The following is a 24,305-nucleotide window of genomic DNA, read 5'->3' as shown; positions in this document are numbered from 1 at the left end:
CTTGAAAACACTCTTAAATGTCTTCTCACTTAAGAAATATTCCCTTGGCTATGACATCTTTCACTTTTTTCTTTAAGTCTAACTCATCTTATAGGTCTCAGTTCAGATATCACTTTCTGGAAGAAGCCTTCCCTAGCCCCCAAAACCGTGATACATGTTCACAGAGATATCTGTTATTTCTTCCATCATGGGGCACTATATTTTTATTCCTTTTAGCTTATATGATTAGACTGTATGCTATTTAATAATGGAAACTGTTTTTGTTTACTGTTGTAATCTATATGCATAACATATACTATGAGTCCATTACACATTAAACATGAAAGAATGAATAACCTAATAAATGACACAGTGACTATATCATAGAAAACTATAGCATGTTTCCTCCATCATGACCTCATCAGTAGCTAGAAGGGTGTTTGTCTTAAACCAAAAATATCCATGAGAGAAAACCAATGGGATCATCAAGCAAGTCCATGATTTTAGTTCAAATAGATCCAGGTGTAAGGCAATTTAGCCACAGGCCACCTTAGTGATCATTTGAGACATACTCTGCCTCCATGTGTCAGCTATTCCAACCCCTAACGTAATGCTATTAAGCAAATAGCTCCAGCTCTCTGCCTTCCAGGTACACAGTGGATCATTCTTCTTGACTTTTTTGTGGCTGGATGAGGTCATGTGACAATTTCTAGCCAAAGAGTCATAGAAAGTAATATATATCACTTCTGGTCAGATTACAAAATTGTCCATTAAGACCCTACATAGCGGGACACCTGGGTGGCTCAGCTGTTGAGTGTCTGCCTTTGGCTCAGGGTGTGATCCCAGGGTCCGGGATTGAGTCCCACATCGGGCTCCCTGCATGGAGCCTGCTTATCCCTCTACCTATGTTTCTGCCTCTCTCTGTGTGTCTCATGAATAAATAAATAAATAAAATGTTTTGTTTTGTTTTTTTAAAGACCCTACATTGCTTTTTACCTCCTTGTAAAAATGACTGGCAATCATTAAGATGCAAGCCACTTAGTCAGTCTGCATCCAGGTGTCAGGCAACAAGAAGCAAGACTGCAAGCCAGCCTATGATGCATATGTAGTTAGTGGAAGCAACATATAGACCTTCCCTGCAAGAAGCTACCAAGATATCTTGGGCTGAGTGATAACACTTTCAACACTAAAAAACAAAAATAAAATTTGGTTTCCATGAAACCATTAATAACTCACAAACCACACATTGGGAAATACTGAAAAAGATTTCTGAAAACTCTTAAGAGCACAAGGGAAACACTCTTGATTCTGTTTTGCAGGCCCAAGTTTGTAACAATAACATGCCTGCATGACTGAACTGGGAGGGAACTATTTTGATTATTTTCTTTGGAAAAGAAAATTGAACATCTTTTTTTCCTTTAGGAAAATTTTAATAGCATAATTTGGAAAACAAAATTTATAGAACCTGTAAAATTTTATTACATTTAAATTGCATTTTTAACACAAATCATTCATTTACTTTATATGTCAAAGTAATTGAATAAAATAATTATCACCTGGATATCTGTATTAGGTAAAAAGGAAGAATAACCTATCTGGTATCTTTGGTGTGGCAAGTTGAGTAGGTTATTTTGCCAATTTGGAAGTATTCTATTTTGAATTTAGTCATCTCACTAATTACTTTTGTTTTTTTTACACAACTTTTCTTCTCTATTTTGAAAGGCAGAAATAAAGTAATACAGCAAATAATGAACAGATAAAATCAACAGTTTTCCATCTAAGGAGTGGATCACATTGGTTTATTAATGCCCAATAATCCATTCCTCGGTTGAAGGACTAATGAAATGTATTATACCCAAAGTCTTGAAATAGGCTGCATTGGTACTATGCTAAGGGTTCCTGGTGTGTGTGTGTGTGTGTGTGTGTGTGTGTGTATGTGTGTGTGTTGGTGTGTGTGTATGTCTCCTGATAAAAGAATTATGTTTCTTTTTCTCACAGTTGTAAAAAAAAATACTGATAGACATTTTGTTTACACACTTTTTATCAAATCTTCCAGTGGGAAACGTGACAGAGGAAGACAGGGAAAAATCCCTGCTTCCATAGACGTATAGGTGATAAGGGAGGGACTTGGCTTTCTCAGAAAGCAGGGAAAGGAGTTGATTTTCTGAAGGCTAACATCACAGCTAGAGCATCTGACTCCTCACTTCGAAGAACAGAGGGTGTTAACTAGCTTGAGGCTTGGAGTGATTCCACTGCTTGCTGCTTCCCTCAACAAGAGGGACAACAGCACTGCCACCACAACAATGAACACAACATCAATAAACAGTCTTACCGCTGAAGGGATTTTTGAGAGAGTCTTTGGTAGAAAGAATATACTCCTTTTGCCTGTTAGACTCTATCAACACATGGGTTCTTTGGTTCATTTTATTTAGAAGAGTTAGTATGTAATTACATATATAGTGTTTAACTGGATATATAGAATCATGCATTTGAGAAATGTGCGACTAAACAGAATTCTTGCAAAAACAGTAGTATTTTGCTAGACCATGTGCTAACTGGAAATTTTTTCATCTGAAGCCACAGAATCATCTTCTAATTTCAAGACACAAGATTTTTGGAACATCTGAAATAACAATTCAACTAAATGGGAAGGGGGATGGTTGATTTAGTTGGTAAAATTCCCAGCAATAACACTTACAAACATTAAAACATTCATCTTTGATATTAGGCAAATACTAGTAATTTGGCAACAAGGAAAGACTTCAGCAAAAGTGTAAGAGATTTTTTTAAATTGCTTGCTGGCATCCTCCTGTCTCTTTTGCAACCCAACTAAACTTCTTATATCTCAGTGGAACCCTTCTCTCACACAAAGGCATCTCTCACTCAAGTTATCATACTATCATTTTTGTATAGAGAATTGCTCTCAATGACTTGAGAATTACTCTCACTACCTGCCAACCAATAGCCTGCTAAAATGTAATTTGGTAATGGCTGATAGCATGTTTGACTGTCTAAAGGCTACTCTTGAAGCTGAAAAAGCCATAAAACATAAATGAAATCATTCTCCAATAATGAGACTTTAGTCATTAATATCATAATTTTCAAAAAATGTATGCAAACACAAAACTAGTCAGTCATCCAGTACTTCAGAGTCTCTTACTCATAACCTAGCCTTGCAAGTCAGGAGATAGAATACATATACTAGTTTTGGAATCCATATATGTTCTAATGTTATTCTAAAGTTAATACTTTATGTGAGTCTAAATTACAATAAATCTAGAAATCCTTCAAGAACTCTTTCCTAACAAATTACTATCATTTTTTGGTAATTTCTTTCATTATAAAATTATTTTGCTTCTACAGCAAATATGTCCAGAGGGAAAAGGGGAGGTAATCTTCTATTGAGTTAAAGACTATCTAAGACAGCATTTCTCTGAATTTCAGATTAAATAAAAAGGGGGAAGCATTTTAATTGTACAATATTATTAAAACCTACACACTTGAATGCTTATGCTTCACTGCCAGTTAATTGGAAGCAGCTATTCTGGACATTAATCTTCCTCTTCAGTATCATAAAGATGAATATTTTCACACGATGGAGAATTCCTCCCCATACTCAAACACTATAACCTCCACAAGGTTAGTAGATACCCCCAATAGTACTGTTAGATACTATTAGGCAGTTATAGTTCTTGGATTCTAAATTACAAAGCACATGCTACCACAATCCAAATTCTACCTTTTACTCTCTGTTATGATTTAAAATATTGAGGAAGATGGGAATTTTATTCTTGCTGAAATTCTATGAAAAAAATATTGAAAACAATTTAACTGACTAATTATATCTTAAATTAATATACTTTTAGGCTTCCCACATTAGAGTTTACAAAGCCCTTTTACATGAATTTTCTCTTCAAGTATAAAACAGCCATATCAAGCCAACTAGAAGCCATCAGCCAGATTTTTTAAATGAGAGAATGGCATCTGGAAATCACTTGCACAAGATACTCCTGATTTTTATTTTAATTAATCTGAATTTCTTGTATTTTGTATGTTCATCCAACTCCTATGTCCACAAAAGTAACAACAAGAAAGCAGAATATTGAGATAATTAGCACATTATGGCAAATATCCCCATTGATGATCAATCTTAATGGGAAATCCTTTTTGAATTAACCACTTCTGATGAATACGATTATATCAAAATAGCTATTCTCCTTCTTTGCAACTGCTTTAAACTATATAGAACCCTGAGACTAGCTTCCAGATTCCTTATTCAATGTCTACTTTCACTTTAAGATGTAATAAGAAAAGATTTTGACCCTCTTTTTAAAAAAAATGGCCTAAATGGCAGGCTTAACTCAAAATAGCCACCAGAATTATATAACCAACCAAATGTATTTCGTTTTCACACTAAGACACGACTCCTCTAATACAAAATCTAAAGTGCATACATCAGCAAGACAGAAAGAGAAGTCAAAGTAGGTCTTTCTCAGCTATTATCCAGTGTGATTGAGGATTCTAATTTTATTTATTTTTGAGCTTTCATAATGGATATGTCTTAAGAAAACTGACTTTCTGTGACAATTTCTAATGTATTTCAATGACTACACCTTGCCCAATGAAATAGGTAACAATTATTGCTTTTGACATAAGGCAAGCATAACTTTTTTACTAAAATGTTTCAAATTAATTTAAAAAATCTTTGACATTGTATCTAAAGTAAAAGATAGGTTTATCATATACTAATAATAAAAAAGCACCATTTTTCCACTTATGATTAAATAAATATATTTGACATTCCCTTAGGAGTGAGCTTAATTTCACTTCATTATTCATAATAATAAAATATTCTCAGGTGTCACTATAACACGTTCCAATTTATGTCATGTCTCATCACACCTCTCTTGTTTGTAGACAGGTGCACCACAATATACAAAACCAACAAAAGTGACCTGTTCAATTGAGATAATTACTTAGATAATTAAAGTAACATATGTTTATTAGGAAACACTCTGGAAATTGAACCATAATTCAAATTTAAACCGGAATCACATCATAAATGTGATGTCCAATACTCACGAACCAATGGCATTCACAATTTTCACTCTAACAGCAGGCAGATGAGCAGAAAATAGTTGTAGCCATAATACATGTAACTGTGTGCACAATGGAAGGAAAAACTGAGACTTTTTTTCAAGAAACTTCAGATAAATCTGAGGCTGAATGCATTTTGTCCTAAATTATTTGCTGATTTATTTGCTACTTCAATTCTCTACTCAGTATATTTCAGGCAGAAATAATGCATTATTAAAATTTATTCATTTCTTTTTTTTAAGATTTTATTTATTTATTCATGAGAGATACAGAGAGAGAGAGAGAGAGAGGCAGAGACACAGGCAGAGTGAGAAGCAGGCTCCATGGAGGGAGCCCGATGTGGGACTCGATCCCGGGACTCCAGGATCAGGTCCTGGGCTGAAGGCAGCACTAAACCGCCAAGCCACCGGGGCTGCCCCATTCATTTCTTGTAAGAGAGATAGAGAAAGCATGTGTGAGCAGGGGAGCCACAAAGAGAATCTCAAGCAGACTTCTTGCTGAGCATGGAGTCTGATGTGGGGTTGAATCCCAGGACCCTGATATCCTGACCTGAGCCAAAATCAAGAGTCAGACACCCAACTGGCAGAGTCACTCAGGCACCTCTATAAGGGTGTATTTTATAATCTTGTAATTCCTCTATTATAAACATGAGAAATATAAAAATTGAGCAATGACTGGCATTGGTTTCAACTAGGATGATGACAACTAGGAAAATTCAGGAAGAGTACTGGTATTCAAAAGACCTTCAAGAAGTAGAATCAGTAGGACATGATTACTGTTAGCAACAGAGATTGAAAGAGAAAGAGAAGTCAAGGCTGCCTCTTAGATTTTAAACTGATGAAAGGAAATGAGAAAAGGAAAAATATAAAAGGAAACAAGAGAGAAGGAGAAATGGACATCCTGAGCTTGAGGATCTCAAGAGATATCTTTATAGATGTCACACACTCATTTAGACTTTGAGACAGGGGTACATAATTTGAAACTTTAGATATGAGTCTGGCTGTTATCAACATATAGCCATGGAAGTATATAAAAACATGCAAAATAGGAACATAAATTGGGCCAATAACATAGACTTAATAAAGTCTAGTGTTTTAATCTTAAAATAAGGGTCTAAACATTTCAGATATGATCTTGCTTTTTTTAATGTTAAACTGAGATTTCCATGTCCAAAGCATCAGAATTATACAGATCTGCTGTGGTGCACTGAACAAAGAGAATTCATAAAATTATGTATATCACCTCTAACACACACAGACATATACCCACATACACCTTGTTAATCTCTACTTAATTGCCTTCACCTCACAACATTTTATATCCAAATAGAACTCATCACATTCTACTTTAGAACTTCGGAGTATCTGTTAAAATATCATCATAAAAAATACACAGTATAATAATTCTCTTAGAATAAAAATAATTCCTTAGAGAAGGAACTTAAACTCTTTGTTTTACCTGAGGAGAAAGTATAGATAAAAAAAATCATTTTCGCATATATAAATATCCAGAGTCGTCTATTTTACCTCGACATAAATAGCCAAGGAATTAGGTGAGTTTAGGAGAGTGCAAGGGAACAATTTCCAAAGAAGACAATTTTGTTTTTTTTTAGAATATAGAACCCTGAAGTAACACAACCAATAGAGGACACCTAGTGGTCTTTAGCAGAATCAATATTTGCCTGAAGAAATATTAAGCAACTCACTACACATGCGTAATGATGTTGGTGTCAGCAAATGTGTTAATCTGAGAAATATGACATCATGAATCTTATTATAGCAATATTATATATATAGACATACATCAATGTAAATGTTTCAAACAATTTCCATGCATCTCATTCCTTTGAACTTCACAGCTGTTCTATTAAGTTGTATAGGCCTAAATAAGTCACTTTAAAGGCTTCTCCCTAGATTACATGGAAAATAAAAGGCACAATTTGAATAAAGTCCTACACATATTAATTTCCAGTATAGGGTTCATCTCACATCACATTTGCTGGTATGAAATACAAATCTCAAATATAACTGTATCAGTAATATCAATATTAGTATATATTGTATACACTGACATAGTACATATATTATGAATGTATCACTATTAATATGATAATATTAATTATATCAAACATAATTGATATTTAAATTATAAAATATTACAAAAGGACTTCATATAAGACCTTCTCATATTTTATTATTAGCACAAACAGTTCAAGGGTAAGAGTTCTTGACAAAGTTAAATCTCCCTTTAGGTAACTAAACAGTGCCCTGCTTGGCGCTGGCTACATGTAAGAAAGGCAAATGAGTGATACATTCGTCTCTTAACTGGTATTATTATTAGGTCCATCCTCAGTGACCTCCAGTCCTCTTCATTCTGTAGCACTCCAAATGTAACCTTCCTGACTAAAATGCCTCAATGACACTTTATTAGGTCCAACATCAGCACAAATTCATGTCTATGGCCTCCAAACTCACTCTGCTTACAACCTAGACTCTGGAGGTGCAGCACTCCTGTGTGTGCTAGGCTGCTTCACAGTGCAGGTCTTACTAGAATGCTCCTTCCTGCCCCATTGTGTTCAGCTGGGAAAATCAGACTTCAGCTTTGAAACCCAGTTCAAGTATCTGTAAGCCTCTCCTCTTGTGCAAAAAAAAGCTGTGTTGTTCACTCCCTCCTTTATTCTGCTACTTTCCACACCATCTGTGATTATTTGCTCACATGTCTGTTTTTCCTACAAAGCTGGGATCTGCTTTGAATTCTCTCATGCAGCATCTGCACATAGAAGCTACTCAGTAATTGCTCGCGAGTAAAGAATGAATATTCCCTTGCAATTATTTAATGGATTTAGAACATGGAGGATTGCCATGTATTTAGGGAATAGGCATGCTCTGATGACCTTTCTGAACTCTGTGTTCATGTGCAAGGAAATTCAAAGGCAAAGTTGACACTGCCTGTTTTCTATAGACATTTATAGCCAGCCAAAGAAAAGGAAAACACATATAAATAAGCATTAGCAACAACACTATCAACATGAACGATTCCAAGAAGAGCCAGCAGAATTGCCCAAATTCTGACCATTACAGCCCAGTCCATCAATGTCAAATATTTTCTGAAGATGACTTTGAAGCTAATTTTTAAAGGAGTGATAGAACAAAAGAAAACACTTTCCAAATTTGAGGTGTGGCACATGCAAAATTACCGAAGCAGAAAGACTCATTCTCTGCAAGAACTGTAAAACTAAAAAACAGGAGAGAGTTGTTGGGTACAAATATGAAGTGACAGTAGCGAAATAGGGAAACAGTTTGCTGGAGAGCCTTGAAGGCACAGCAAAGAAATGCAGATTTGATGTGATAGGCGATAGAGAGCCTCTCTTAGTTTTAATAGGGGCTAGGTTTAGGAAAACACTGGTGTTTGCTTATAGCAAATCTTTAGAATTTGATGTGTTTTCCGAAAAAATGAAAGTAGTTAGAATATGTATTGTGTAATTATAGATAGGCAATTTATAGCAAGAGTTAGTTTCTGATTTAAACCAATTAAAATGCTAAAATTAACCAAGGACAGAAACCACAGTCTGCATTAGCTCCCTGTGGAATAAATTTCCTTATTGATGCTGTGTTGTTAAACATAATTTGTATATAAACCTATCTCTGAGCTAACATAAAAATCTAATATTGATTGCTAGAAGAGCATCTCAATGTTGCAAACATTACTCATCTAAAATTACTATAGACATATATGAAGTTCAGAACCATAAGCCCTCTTCCTGCCTCAAAAATGGATCTAGTTAATTATGGTATTTCTAAAATCTACACAAGGAAGATTTAGGGAACAAGAGACAGTAATACAAAATAAAATATTATATGTGTGTGTTCCAAAGCCATAGTTATACAAGCATCATGCATTTCCCACACTTTTTTCACATTGCTCATGAAGAATTTACACTTTATGTGACACTGAATCCTACAGAAAGATAACCATTATAGAGAAGCATTTCTCTTTTCAATTACTATTTCCTAAATCTCAAATAATATCAAGGGTTATCCCTCTTTGATAAAATGGCTGATATCAGCAGCTGAGGGATTTAAGGTTCCTAGAATTTTTCACCTTTGCTGGCTGAATAATCTCCCATTTACTAACCTCTTAATCTACCTTTCATCTCTTCTGGGCTTGTGATGGTCCCAAATTGTTACTAATATTCTATTTTATTTCCAGAGATTTCCTCACTTTGTTTCTTTTAGGTCACAGAGAATGGGATCCCCCCTGTGACAGGTGATAAAATAACACTCCAGCTTGAGTCACTCTTTACCTGAAATACAACATTAACAACAATGACAAATTAAGGGATTTTTTTTTCCCAACCAAAATACAAGAGTGGGAAAAATATACCTTGGTTTTCTGGCGATTATAGGAAAAGGAATGTCCTGGCCTGATTCATCTAAATTGCCACAGATTTTCACCTCACCTGGCAATATATATATATATATATATATATATATATATATATACTCTCAATATAGCTTCAGAGAGCTCTAATTTTGCATCTTAAAGCCATTGATCTTATAATTGCTTTGTGAAAATTAACTTCCTTCCTGACTCTTTAATTCCATGTGTTTCATAAACAAGTTGGTCAAATCACCTCTTTCCTCCATTAGCCACTACATTCAACTTTAGTAATGATAGTAACATAAGGACTAAATTTTAAAGTTTCTGTATTTCATTCACAATATTTCTCTAATTTATTTGGCTTTGGCACTTCTTGTTGTTTTTCAGTTGAACTAATTCAGACCGAAAAAAAAAAATGTATCATTGAAGATGGAAGCAGTTTCCTATAGAAGGCAGCCACTTTCTTTGGGAATGATTCATTTAGAACAGTGGCAGCTTCCAGACTTCACACATTACTTCCCCAAATTTGCTGAATTTAGCATTAGCCAGCTTGGTACTAAAACACTCGGAACTCAAAGACATGTGGGTGAACTCACATCTTCCTCTGCAGTCCTATTCCAAATGCTCACAGAGCAAAATCTTCTGGTTTATTTGTTGTATTTTTTACAGTAAACATATCCTGTTGGGCATTTATAAAAATCAGGTAGAGATTTGCCAGTTTGGAACCATTCAAGTTTCTCTGTGCTTTTGGTGTGAATCATATAGGTAATAAAATAATGAATTTGTATTAAATTCTGGATTAATTATTACTGTTTCTTCTTTGTTTAGCAATATTTCTAACAGGCATTTAATATCCATGGTATATGAGATTTTACACAGGATATCATATAATCAAGAAAACATTCTTCATTTAAATGAGCTTACAGTTTATTCATCATCAAGGTCATTTGTTTATGAGAAAGATCTTGCCAACTCACAACTCTAGCCTCAATGTGTTTGGATACTAAATATCTGTGAGTGCATATTAAATTGCATTTTACAGTAATGATGGCTGTGAGCCAATAATCCTGAATTATATCATGGCATCTTTAAAACACCATCATGTTACACAGATCTAGGTGACTATAACTGCTGCCAGGAACCAGAGGGCAACAGTGTAAGGAGTGTCCTCTTCTGTGACTGCATGGCCTGCCATTTTATCTGATAGGATACCATCTGTTCATCCTGCTGCCATTCTCTAGGGTATTTGGGTTAAAGCTACAAAACATTGAAAATAGTCACATTGCCCACTGTATTTTTAATTGCCTGGCTATTTATAGCAGTAACTTTTCCTTTTACAGGATATTCGTTAAAAAAAATGTTACTATGTTTTAAGAGTTAAGTAAATGTTCAACTCTTATGTTGCATAGACACAATCTTAGTTAAGAAAAGTTTCCTACAATTTTTCATTCAATCTATAAAATGGTGGAATATTAAGGTATTTATCATTGAAAGAGGGTATGTTATAGTAAGAAACTATATAGTTTTGTGGTCAGGAGCATTTGCTCTGAAGTCAGACTGCCAAGGTTAGAATTCTAGCTCCAGCCTTTACTAACTCTATAAATGTGGGTAAGCTACTAGGATTATTAGGAAAATGAACAAATCCATGTAAAGAATAAAATACATTATTTAACATATAATAAGCCCTCAATAAATATTAACTATTATTATCAATAATCATCTTGGTTTGATATTAATCTCAAATATAATAAAGTTTAAGAACCAAACATTTATTACATTTTAGATGGATTATGCTATATAGAGACATTTTACAAGATGAATCCAATTTCTGAAATATGCTTCATTTGATTTTGAATATAATCCATATCCATATTTTAAGAATGTTCCATTTTTATGCCTTTCAGCAGTGTCTTATGCAGTGTTTTATTATTGCATGTCATTTCCTGAAATCCTGTGAACCAAAATGTCATTGACAAGCACACACAAAACACTGCTACAGTCTCACAGAAAGCAGAACTAACGTTCACAGAAGTTCCATTTTAGGACTTGTTTAAATCTAAATTCCAAAACACAATTCTTCCTAAAAATGTTAAAAAGCATTTCTGTAGCTAGTAAAGCAATAATTAATCTATTGCCAGTACATTGTTTTCATGAGTCTAGGTTTAGGCACTCTAAGTCTTTTTGATCTTTGTTTTATGCAAACAATAAATTCAGGTTATAATTAATTTTAAAAAGTAGACTTAGAAGGAAAATCAAGTCAAAAAGGTTATGAAGCAGACCCTGGATTTAAGGACATAAATGATGGTACATTTAACTCAGATCTTTGGAAACTCCAGTTGGCTGAGTCCTTTCAGGTCCCACCAACTGTGTAAGAACAACAGATGCCCTCTTTAGCAAAATATTGGCCAGATTCATTATATTTATTCACTGTACTATTTGTGTTTTCTATGTAATAATTTCCCTCCTGGGTATGCTGTTTTTCAGTATTTTGAAATGAATTAATGGGGAGAAATTATAATAAATAATTATAGGCAAAAGCATAACACTGAGCAAATTATGCTAAAATCAGTCTACATGTACAATTGGAAATACTTTTTAAAGTATGTTTTCTTCAAATGCAAATTCTCGAAATTTCAATATTAGAGGGAACGTAAACTAGATTATCTCATAGAACTAATGATACAAACTAGATTAGCAATCAGAGCCTACACATCTTTGTCAAAGATGGTACATGATGCGTATTCATGTTAAATAAAAAGAAACTTCCCATGCTAAAAGAGGGATTGCATTGGTTAGGATAAACATTTCTTGATTAAAGAGGATTTGTTTTTAAAAAGAGACTTAACTGGCATAAAACAATTATTTTGCAATCACTATTTTTTTCAGTTGATTCAAATCCAGTATTTGACCATACCTTTTGAAGATACAAATATATCACTTATGCACCAAAAGGAATACATAGAATTTCCTTCTTGAATTTCATAAAACTCATTATACATAGCACAGGTGTTCATCTTAAAAGTTAGAGTTAACAATCTTATGATATATAGGACTTTAAAGAAGTAAAAGATATGTCTTACCTCTTCCCACTGATGTATGTATCTAATTAACCTTGAAAGTCGTAATAAACGCAAGAGACTGAGAATTTTTGTAAACCTCACAATGCGAAGTGCCCTGGCTGTCTTGTAAACTTCTGAATCCATTCCTTTTTCTACAATGAGAAAGATATAATCCACTGGGATTGATGAGATAAAGTCAACCACAAACCAGCTTTTTAAATAATTCATCTTGATCACTTTAGGGTCCAGGATGATTTCAGAACTGTCTTCATTGACAGTGCCAGTCCTAAAATTCATTATCAGGTCCAAAAGGAAAACTGTATCTGATGCCACATTGAAAATAATCCATGGTGTTGTTGTTTGTTCTGTAAAGAATGTGATTCCAACTGGTATGATGACCAGATTTCCAACCATCATGATAAGCATTATTAAATCCCAATAAAACCTACAACAAATAAAAAAAATCAGATTTTAAGATATAGACAATAACCATTCTTCCCATCATAAAAATATTACTGACTTATGGTTAATAAATGAGTAAAAGAACAAAGTGTTTGTTTTGTAAATAAGGTAACGCCTTCAACGGCTATAAATTTAAATCTAGGTAAATTAATATATTTCTAAAGCAGAGCATTGTGTTTATAGAATTCTAACAATTATTTGATATGAAGTGTTACTGAAATGAATTCAAGAACACTCATTGCCCCATATATCCGGTAAAAAAGCAAAGACTGCCTCCCCTATGTTAACATGTAATATATAGATGGAAATAAAAGAGAAGTATAAGACCAGAAAAGCCAACTTAAAACACCATTTTTTTGAAGATTCTTTAGAGACACTTTGAAATACCTTATATGTCAAATTACCCATCAATCATCAATTAGAATAAATACTAAAATGCTGGTACACTAAAAATATTGGTACTAAAAATTTATAGTATCTCTAGGAGTACAGATTAGGTCAACCATAAATTGCAGGCTAGCCCATGGCTTTACAGTACTCCAAATATTTATGCTTTCTTCTTTTTTAGTTTGAAATGAGAAAACTAATTTTGTTCTGAGGCTAAAAATTGAACAGACCACTTTAGATTTTAAATTAGAATCTACCCAAACTCACATTTTTATCACTATTTCACTGAACAACTACTTTAAATATATTCCCACTCTTTTTTCAAATAATTCTTTCTTAAATTTTCTGACAATTTTCAACACGTCTATGATTACTAGCTACTTTTTGAAACATTCTTACCTCATCTTATATTAAAATTGGCAGAAAACCAATATAATATAGTATAATATATTTAATAGAGTATAATTAAGTTCATTGAAGATTATTATAATATCATTTTCATGCAGTTTATTTAAAATCTGTTGACACTGTAGTGAACTGACTAGGTAATAGACTACTTATATTTGTTACAGTATACTTATAAAAATGAAGAAGCGGATCAACCATTACAACCCTATAATCATGAAATAGTCTCCAAAATCATGAGTTACTTCATCCTAGTCATAGGTATACTCCTCTGGCAGTTTTGTTGTATAAATGAGGTAAATTTCTTTTTTTTTTTTTAAAGATTTTATTTATTTGAAAGAGAGAGAGCATGAGCAGGGGATTGGAGCAGAGAGAAAGGAAGAAACAGACTCCCCAAGCAGAGCACGACTTGGGGCTTGATCCCAGGACCCTGGTATCATGACCTGAGCCAAAGTCAGATGCTTGACACTGAGCCACCCAAGTACCCCAATGATATAAATTTCCATGACAGAAATTTCTGTTAACCAAGATATCTTTATCTTACATTAATTTTCCTATTTGGACTATTTGAGCTACATTTTGGCAAGGTATACAATTGCATAAACCTTTCAGTTACTATTACTCCTGATTATGAATGACTTGGGATAAAAGTAGTAGTGCAAGAAGGAACTATAATAGGGCTTCTCTCCCCTTGTCTCCAACACCCAGGATTATGTAAAAAAATAAATGTTTCTCATGTTGAAGATTTCATCAGTCTTTGTGTCAAAACGTACCTACACCTTTATGGACAAGTATATACATACCCATGTCAATCGTATATCATGCACTGTCAATTTCAATGACATAACTTCTCTTTTATCCCCCTCCTCTTTTAATGGAAATGCAAAATGTGCCATTTAATACACCAAGGATAGGGGAGAGATGTAGAGGAGACGCAATACTGTTATAGCTATTTCACAAAGAAGTGACATCATTGAACTCTAAAATGAAACCATGTGTGTCCTGAGGATTTTCACTTTTCTGGACACTGTTATCAGTCTCTTCTGTGAGCTCATCTTTCTGCCTTCCCCTTGAAGGCTATTCCCCTGGGTTTCACGCATAGTCTTTTTCTCTTCTATTCTACACATGCTCCTTGAGCTATATCACACACTCATCCATGTCTTTATGATTAATTCGTAACTAATGATTCCAAAAGTTCCACCTCTGGTCCATTCCTGTCTTCTATGCCTCCTAACCTCCTCATCAGCAGCCCATTGAATCTATCCTCATGCAAATCTCACACACACGTCACAGCAGGCATATGCTCAAACTCATCACCTCCCCTCTTGTATAGAATTCTCACATGTTCCCTATGCCAGGGAATGGAACAACTCTATACCTTACTCGCAAGCCAGAAACCCTGGAGTAATCTTAGAAAACTCCTGGCCTTAAATCTACTCAATTTCACATTCGGATCAGTCACCAAGACTGTGGTTCTAACACCTACGTATAAGTTGTATTCATCCATTTGCCCTTTACAATTCCCACTGCAACTATCTTCAAGTAGAAATTCCTACCAGCTGTTTAATTTGGAGAGAAGTTATTTAAATTCTCTAATCCTAAATTTTCTCATCTGTAAAATGAAGATTATTATAGCACTAAATGTGTAGAGTTTTACGGATTAAATGAAATGATATATGCAAATCATAAATCTTGGCATTTAACAAACTGTGGTACACAATGCTGGTGGCCTACTTAGTATTCATGTACCTTTCCTTACCAAAAGAAAACCAATTTTGGGGGAAGCAGCCAGAAGCCCATTAAAAAATACTTTCTTTTACAGACATCCTTATATTTCTCTCATTAAGACAGAAGATATTTTTAAAGAAAAAAACATATTTTATCCCTCTTACTAAATAGAAATGAAGAGGATAAAGTGCCATCTATTCATTGTTGGAGCAATAATTTTTATCACACCATAGCTTTTTATTAGTGGTACTTATTATGGTCTGAAACCATCAGAAATCTCATTATCAATATAAAGCTCCATTAAACCTTATAATTTCCTTTTAAAGTATCACTGATTCTATTTTACAGACATAAACACAGATCTTGTTATAGACTTTGCATAATATAACACTTTCTTCAGTTAACATGGATTCATTCCTTATCTAGCCAAGGAAAATACAGTTGTCACCCACTCTAAAAGTATGATATAACTTCTGTTTTTTTCAGCAAAGAATATGTTCCTGAAAACTGACCTCATGAGACTCTCTTGCCTACCTGCCCACAAGTTTCTTTTCTTGACTCTCTGTTCTGAAAATGTTGCTTGAATACTCGGGGCTCACCCTTTTCTTTAATTTTCAATTTTTTAAGTCTTATACATGTCATTATGGAATACTCTTTCCTATTCATTCCTCTTTCTATTCCCACTGATATCTAGTTTCAGCAGAACTAGTTCTTGCTTAGAATAGCTCAAGTCTCCTGTCTCTGGAATCTGACCAGTTTTACCCATCAATCCCAGAGCAACTTATCTAACACATAACTTGGCAGGTCAAAAACCATCAATGACTCCCTTAATTAAGTAAAAATAACTCAGCCTTGTTTTCAAGGCACTCTATAATATAGCCTCCTCCTCCCTTCCCAGCCTCTTCTTTAACACATTATGGCAAGAACATCATTTCTTAAGTGAGAAAGTACTTATCCTTACCTTGCCATCAGGCTCACCTAGGTACATGTACAGGAGATACAGTTTCCTCCAGTCTATTTATTCTTTTTCCTATTAGCATTCTATCTACCTTCAAGCCTGAGTTTCTTATTTTTTTAAACCTCAGAGCAATATATATTTTCAGCATGGTTCTTATTTTTCCTTTTGTTTACTAATTATTTTTGTTTTCTTTTTTTTTAAAGATTTTATTTATTTATTCATGAGAGACAGAGAAAGAGAGAGAGGCAGAGGCAGAGGCAGAGAGAGAAGCAGGCTCCATGCAGGAAGCCTGATATGGGACTTGATCCCGGGTCTCCAGGTTTCCAGGATCACGCCCTGGGCTGAAGGCGGCGCTAAACCACTGGGCCACCAGGGCTGCCCAATTATTTTTCTTTTCTACATCATTCCTGGATTTAAATTCTTTTAAAATTTTACTAAGTTTTTAATTTCAATTCCAATATAGTTAATGCAAAATGTTATATTAGTTTCAGGTATACAATATAGTGATTCAATCATTCTATGCAGTGCTCATGGATTAAGTTCTTTGAAGTTCAAAATTGCATTTTTATCTTCTGTTTAACTTCTACAGTGATGTAGACAACATCTAAGATAACAAATACTAAAAGATATATTAATTTAATTTTTAATAGAAACATACACTCAATGGATATATTTAAATAAATCCTTTTTGATAAGACACAGAGTCATTAATGCAGCAAATAACTTCTTATATTTTATATAACTCTGGATTTTTACTAATTGAGGGGTTTTATAACATAGAAGACATTGTAACAAATTTAAAAAAGGAAACAAAGAGATTAGGAACATGTTCTGAGGTTATATAGCCTGAAAACAAAAGCAGTTTTGGATTTGACACTTGGTTTGGTATATTATAAAATCCATCTCCTTCTATTCATCCTGCTTTAGAGAGAATATTTGTAAAGGATATTGGTTGGACTTTATTTTTTTTAATTTATTTTTTATTGGTGTTCAATTTACTAACATACAGAATAACCCCCAGTGGCCGTCACTCATTCACTCCCACCCCCCGCCCTCCTCCCCTTCTACCACCCCTAGTTCGTTTCCCAGAGTTAGCAGTCTTTACATTCTGTCTCCCTTTCTGATATTTCCCACACATTTCTTCCCCCTTCCCTTATATTCCCTTTCACTATTATTTATATTCCCCAAATGAATGAGAACATATAATGTTTGTCCTTCTCCGACTGGCTTACTTCACTCAGCATAATACCCTCCAGTTCCATCCACGTTGAAGCAAATGGTGGGTATTTGTCATTTCTAATAGCTGAGTAATATTCCATTGTATACATAAACCACATCTTCTTTATCCATTCATCTTTCGTTGGACACCGAGGCTCCTTCCACAGTTTGGCTATCGTGGCCATTGCTGCTATAAACATCGGGGTGCAGGTGTCCCAGCGTTTCATTGCATTTGTATCTTTGGGGTAAATCCCCAACAGTGCAATTGCTGGGTCGTGGGGCAGGTCTATTTTTAACTCTTTGAGGAACCTCCACACAGTTTTCCAGAGTGGCTGGCCCAGTTCACATTCCCACCAACAGTGTAAGAGGGTTCCCTTTTCTCCGCATCCTCTCCAACATTTGTTGTTTCCTGCCTTGTTAATTTTCCCCATTCTCACTGGTGTGAGGTGGTATCTCATTGTGGTTTTGATTTGTATTTCCCTGATGGCAAGTGATGCAGAGCATTTTCTCATGTGCATGTTGGCCATGTCTATGTCTTCCTCTGTGAGATTTCTGTTCATGTCTTTTGCCCATTTCATGATTGGATTGTTTGTTTCTTTGGTGTTGAGTTTAATAAGTTCTTTATAGATCTTGGAAACTAGCCCTTTATCTGATATGTCATTTGCAAATATCTTCTCCCATTCTGTAGGTTGTCTTTGAGTTTTGTTGACTGTATCCTTTGCTGTGCAAAAGCTTCTTATCTTGATGAAGTCCCAATAGTTCATTTTTGCTTTTGTTTCTTTTGCCTTCGTGGATGTATCTTGCAAGAAGTTATTATGGCCGAGTTCAAAAAGGGTGTTGCCTGTGTTCTTCTCTAGGATTTTGATGGACTCTTGTCTCACATTTAGATCTTTCATCCATTTTGAGTTTATCTTTGTGTATGGTGAAAGAGAGTGGTCTAGTGTCTCACATTTAGATCTTTCATCCATTTTGAGTTTATCTTTGTGTATGGTGAAAGAGAGTGGTCTAGTTTCATTCTTCTGCATGTGGATGTCCAATTTTCCCAGCACCATTTATTGAAGAGACTGTCTTTCTTCCAATGGATAGTCTTTCCTCCTTTATCGAATATTAGTTGCCCATAAAGTTCAGGGTCCACTTCTGGATTCTCTATTCTGTTCCACTGATCTATGTGTCTGTTTTTGTGCCAGTACCACACTGTCTTGATGACCACAGCTTTGTAGTACAACCTGAAATCTGGCATTGTGATACCCCCAGATATGGTTTTCTTTTTTAAAATTCCCCTGGCTATTCGGGGTCTTTTCTGATTCCACACAAATCTTAAAATAATTTGTTCTAACTCTCTGAAGAAAGTCCATGGTATTTTGATAGGGATTGCATTAAACGTGTATATTGCCCTGGGTAACATTGACATTTTCACAATATTAATTCTGCCAATCCATGAGTATGGAATATTTTTCCATCTCTTTGTGTCTTCCTCAATTTCTTTCAGAAGTGTTCTATAGTTTTGAGGGTATAGATCCTTTACATCTTTGGTTAGGTTTATTCCTAGGTATCTTATGCTTTTGGGTGCAATTGTAAATGGGATTGACTCCTTAATTTCTCTTTCTTCAGTCTCATTGTTAGTGTATAGAAATGCCACTGACTTCTGGGCATTGATTTTGTATCCTGCCACACTGCCGAATTGCTGTATGAGTTCTAGCAATCTTGGGGTGGAGACTTTTGGGTTTTCTACGTAGAGTATCATGTCATCAGCGAAGAGGGAGAGTTTGACTTCTTCTTTGCCAATTTGAATGCCTTTAATGTCTTTTTGTTGCCTGATTGCTGAGGCTAGGACTTCCAGTACTATGTTGAACAGCAGTGGTGAGAGTGGACATCCCTGTCTTGTTCCTGATCTTAGGGGAAAGGCTCCCAGTGCTTCCCCATTGAGAATGATATTTGCTGTGGGCTTTTCATAGATGGCTTTTAAGATGTCAAGGAATGTTCCCTCTATCCCTACACTCTGAAGAGTTTTGATCAGGAATGGATGCTGTATTTTGTCAAATGCTTTCTCTGCATCCAATGAGAGGATCATATGGTTCTTGGTTTTTCTCTTGCTGATATGATGAATCACATTGATTGTTTTACGGGTGTTTTTTTTTTTTTTTATTTTTTTTTATTTTTTTATTGTTGTTCAATTTACTAACATACAGAATAACACCCAGTGCCCGTCACCCATTCACTCCCACCCCCCGCCCTCCTCCCCTTCTACCACCCCTAGTTCGTTTCCCAGAGTTAGCAGTCTTTACGTTCTGTCTCCCTTTCTGATATTTCCCACCCATTTCTTCTCCCTTCCCTTATTTTCCCTTTCACTATTATTTATATTCCCCAAATGAATGAGAACATATAATGTTTGTCCTTCTCCGACTGACTTACTTCACTCAGCATAATACCCTCCAGTTCCATCCACGTTGAAGCAAATGGTGGGTATTTGTCATTTCTAATAGCTGAGGAATATTCCATTGTATACATAAACCACATCTTCTTTATCCATTCATCTTTCGTTGGACACCGAGGCTCCTTCCACAGTTTGGCTATAGTGGCCATTGCTGCTAGAAACATCGGGGTGCAGGTGTCCCGGCGTTTCATTGCATTTGTATCTTTGGGGTAAATCCCCAACAGTGCAATTGCTGGGTCGTAGGGCAGGTATATTTTTAACTGTTTGAGGAACCTCCACACAGTTTTCCAGAGTGGCTGCACCAGTTCACATTCCCACCAACAGTGTAAGAGGGTTCCCTTTTCTCCGCATCCTCTCCAACATTTGTTGTTTCCTGCCTTGTTAATTTTCCCCATTCTCACTGGTGTGAGGTGGTATCTCATTTACGGGTGTTGAACCAGCCTTGTGTCCCAGGGATAAATCCTACTTGGTCATGGTGAATAATTTTTTTAATGTACTGTTGGATCCTATTGGCCAGTATCTTGTTGAGAATTTTTGCATCCATGTTCATCAGGGATATTGGTCTGTAATTCTCCTTTTTGGTGGGGTCTTTGTCTGGTTTTGGAATTAAGGTGATGCTGGCCTCATAGAATGAATTTGGAAGTACTCCATCTCTTTCTATCTTTCCAAACAGCTTTAGGAGAATAGGTATGGTTTCTTCTTTAAACGTTTGATAAAATTCCCCTGGGAAGCCATCCGGCCCTAGACTCTTGTGTCTTGGGAGGTTTTTGATGACTGCTTCAATTTCCTCCCTAGTTATTGGCCTGTTCAGGTTTTCTATTTCTTCCTGTTCCAGTTTTGGTAGTTTGTGGCTTTCCAGGAATGCGTCCATTTCTTCTAGATTGCCTAATTTATTGGCGTATAGCTGTTCATAATATGTTTTTAAAATCGTTTGTATTTCCTTGGTGTTGGTAGTGATCTCTCCTTTCTCATTCATGATTTTATTAATTTGAGTCTTCTCTCTCTTCTTTTTAATAAGGCTGGCTAATGGTTTATCTATCTTGTTAATTCTTTCAAAGAACCAACTCCTGGTTTTGTTGATCTGTTCCACAGTTCTTCTGGTCTCGATTTCGTTGAGTTCTGCTCGAATCTTTATTAACTCCCTTCTTCTCTTGGGTGTAGGATCTATTTGCTGTTTTTTCTCTAGCTCCTTTATGTGTAGGGTTAGCTTTTGTATTTGAGTTCTTTCCAGTTTTTGAATGGATGCTTGTATTGCGATGTATTTCCCCCTTAGGACTGCTTTTGCTGCATCCCAAAGATTTTGAACGGTTGTATCTTCATTCTCATTAGTTTCCATGAATCTTTTTAATTCTTCCTTAATTTCCTGGTTGACCCTTTTATCTTTTAGCAGGATGGTCCTTAACCTCCACGTGTTTGAGGTCCTTCCAAACTTCTTGTTGTGATTTAGTTCTAATTTCAAGGCATTATGGTCTGAGAATATGCAGGGGACAATCCCAATCTTTTGGTATCGGTTCAGACCCGATTTGTGACCTAATATGTGGTCTATTCTGGAGAAAGTTCCATGTGCGCTTGAGAAGAATGTGTTTTCAGTTGAGTTTGGATGTAAAGTTCTGTAGATATCTGTGAAATCCATCTGGTCCAGTGTATCATTTAAAGCTCTCGTTTCTTTGGAGATGTTGTGCTTAGAAGACCTATCGAGTATAGAAAGAGCTAGATTGAAGTCACCAAGTATAAGTGTATTATTATCTAAGTATTTCTTCACTTTGGTTAATAATTGATATATTTGGCAGCTCCCACATTCGGGGCATATATATTGAGGATTGTTAAGTCCTCTTGTTGAATAGATCCTTTAAGTATGATATAGTGTCCCTCTTCATCTCTCACTACAGTCTTTGGGGTAAATTTTAGTTTATCTGATATAAGGATGGCTACCCCTGCTTTCTTTTGAGGACCATTCGAATGGTAAATGGTTCTCCAACCTTTTATTTTCAGGCTGTAGGTGTCCTTCTGTCTAAAATGAGTCTCTTGTAGACAGCAAATAGATGGGTCCTGCTTTTTTATCCAGTCTGAAACCCTGCGCCTTTTGATGGGGTCATTAAGCCCGTTCACATTCAGAGTTACTATTGAGAGATATGAGTTTAGTGTCATCATGATATCTATTCAGTCCTTGTTTTTGTGGACTGTTCCACTGAACTTCTTCTTAAAGGGGAATTTTAAGAGTCCCCCTTAAAATTTCTTGCAGAGCTGGTTTGGAGGTCACATATTCTTTTAGTTGCTGCCTGTCTTGGAAGCTCTTTATCTCTCCTTCCATTTTGAATGAGAGCCTTGCTGGATAAAGTATTCTTGGTTGCATGTTCTTCTCATTTAGGACCCTGAATATATCCTGCCAGCCCTTTCTGGCCTGCCAGGTCTCTGTGGAGAGGTCTGCTGTTACCCTAATACTCCTCCCCATAAAAGTCAGGGATTTCTTGTCTCTTGCTGCTTTAAGGATCTTCTCTTTATCTTTGGAATTTGCAAGCTTCACTATTAAATGTCGAGGTGTTGAACGGTTTTTATTGATTTTAGGGGGGGGATCTCTCTATTTCCTGGATCTGAATGCCTGTTTCCCTTCCCAGATTAGGAAAGTTTTCAGCTAGAATTTGTTCAAATACATATTCTGGCCCTCTGTCCCTTTCGGCGCCCTCGGGAACCCCAATTAAACGTAGGTTTTTCTTTCTCAGGCTGTCGTTTATTTCCCTTAATCTATCCTCATGGTCTTTTAATTGTTTGTCTCTTTTTTCCTCAGTTTCCCTCTTTGCTATCAACTTGTCTTCTATGTCACTCACTCGTTCTTCCACCTCGTTAACCCTCGTCGTTAGGACTTCTAATTTGGATTGCATCTCATTCAATTGATTTTTAATTTCTGCCTGATTAGCTCTAAATTCTGCAGTCATGAAGTCTCTTGAGTCCTTTATACTTTTTTCTAGAGCTACCAGTAGCTGTATAATAGTGCTTCTGAATTGGCTTTCTGACACTGAATTGTAATCCAGATTTTGTAACTCTGTGGGAGAGAGGCCTGTTTCTGATTCTTTCTTTTGAGGTGAGGTTTTCCTTCTAGTCATTTTGCTCAGTGCAGAGTGGCCAAAAGCAAGTTGTATTGGGAAAAAGAGAAAAAGAGAGGAGAGAAAGAAGGAAAGAAAAGAGAAAGAGAAAAAAAGGGAAGAAAAAAACAAAAAAAAAAAAGTAGAAAAAGAGAAAGAAAAAGAAAGGAGAAAAAAAGGGGGTGGGGGAAGGAAACAAATCAAAAAGCAAAACAAAACAAAACAAAAAAAAAGAACCACCGGGGAGTATCTTCTGATTCTGTGTACTTTAAGTCCCTTGGCTTCTCCTGGAAGTTGTCAGTCTAGCTGATCTTCTGGGGGAGGGGCCTGTTGTGCTGATTTTCAGGTGTTAGCAGTTGGGGGAGCTGCTGTGCCCCTCCTGGTGCAGGGCTCAGTGGGGGTTGTTTACCCCGTGAGGCCGCAGGAGGAACAGCCCCAGTGGCGGGGCCAGCTCTGGAAACCTGGATTCAGCCCCCGCAGTAACCACGGAGCTCTCCGTCTGCAGGGCCTGGAGGCTCCGGGGCGGGGCCGCTGATCTGCTCAGCTGGGGCAGGAGCGTCCTCGCTGTCCTGGGCCCTCCCGGCCTCTGCCTGTCCCGGGGGGAGGCGGGATCCTGGGCTGTGTCCCGGCGCCCTGTGCTCCGGGGCCTGCGCTGGTGGATTCGCGCTCACGGGGCCGCGCAGCCCCCTCCGCACGGAGCCTCTTCCTCTGCCCGAGCCCCCCGAGCTGCTCCCGGGGCCGCGCAGCCCCCTCCGCGGAGCCGCCGCCCGAGCCCCCCGAGCTGCTCCGGTCCCGCCGGGTCCCGCCGTGCGCGCTGCAGCCCTTAGGGAGCTCGGCGCACTCTCCTGGGTGCGCAGTTGCTGTTACTGTCCCGGGGAGCCCGAGGGCATCCCCGCCCTCCTGGGTCCTGCTCCACCTCCCCGCGAGCCCCTTTCCCCCGGGAAGGTCGGTGCAGCTCCTGCTCCTCCGGGACGGGGCTCTCCTGTCCTGGGGACACTCGCCCCGGCCTCAGCCCGGCTCCTCGCGGGGCCCCTCCCCCTTGGAGGCCTTTGTTTCTTTATTTCTTTTTCCCCGTCTTCCTACCTTGGTAGAAGCGCGAACTCTCCTCACTGTAGCAT

The 24,305-nt window shown here is 36.7% G+C and overlaps 1 protein-coding gene across 1 annotated transcript in view; it reads right to left on the bottom strand.

Annotated features, from left to right (window-relative positions):
• The window catches only part of HCN1 (hyperpolarization activated cyclic nucleotide gated potassium channel 1), a 386,694-nt gene that overhangs the window by 319,316 nt on the left and 43,073 nt on the right, over window positions 1-24,305 (bottom strand). Inside the window, exon 2 of the mRNA XM_038535146.1 lies at window positions 12,537-12,960. Coding sequence (XP_038391074.1) covers window positions 12,537-12,960 — 424 coding nt within the window. The remainder of the gene's footprint in view (window positions 1-12,536; window positions 12,961-24,305) is intronic.

Source organism: Canis lupus, chromosome 4 (assembly GCF_011100685.1).
Source record: "Canis lupus familiaris isolate Mischka breed German Shepherd chromosome 4, alternate assembly UU_Cfam_GSD_1.0, whole genome shotgun sequence".
NCBI lineage: Eukaryota > Metazoa > Chordata > Mammalia > Carnivora > Canidae > Canis > Canis lupus.
This window is presented reverse-complemented; position numbering and strand designations above follow the sequence as displayed.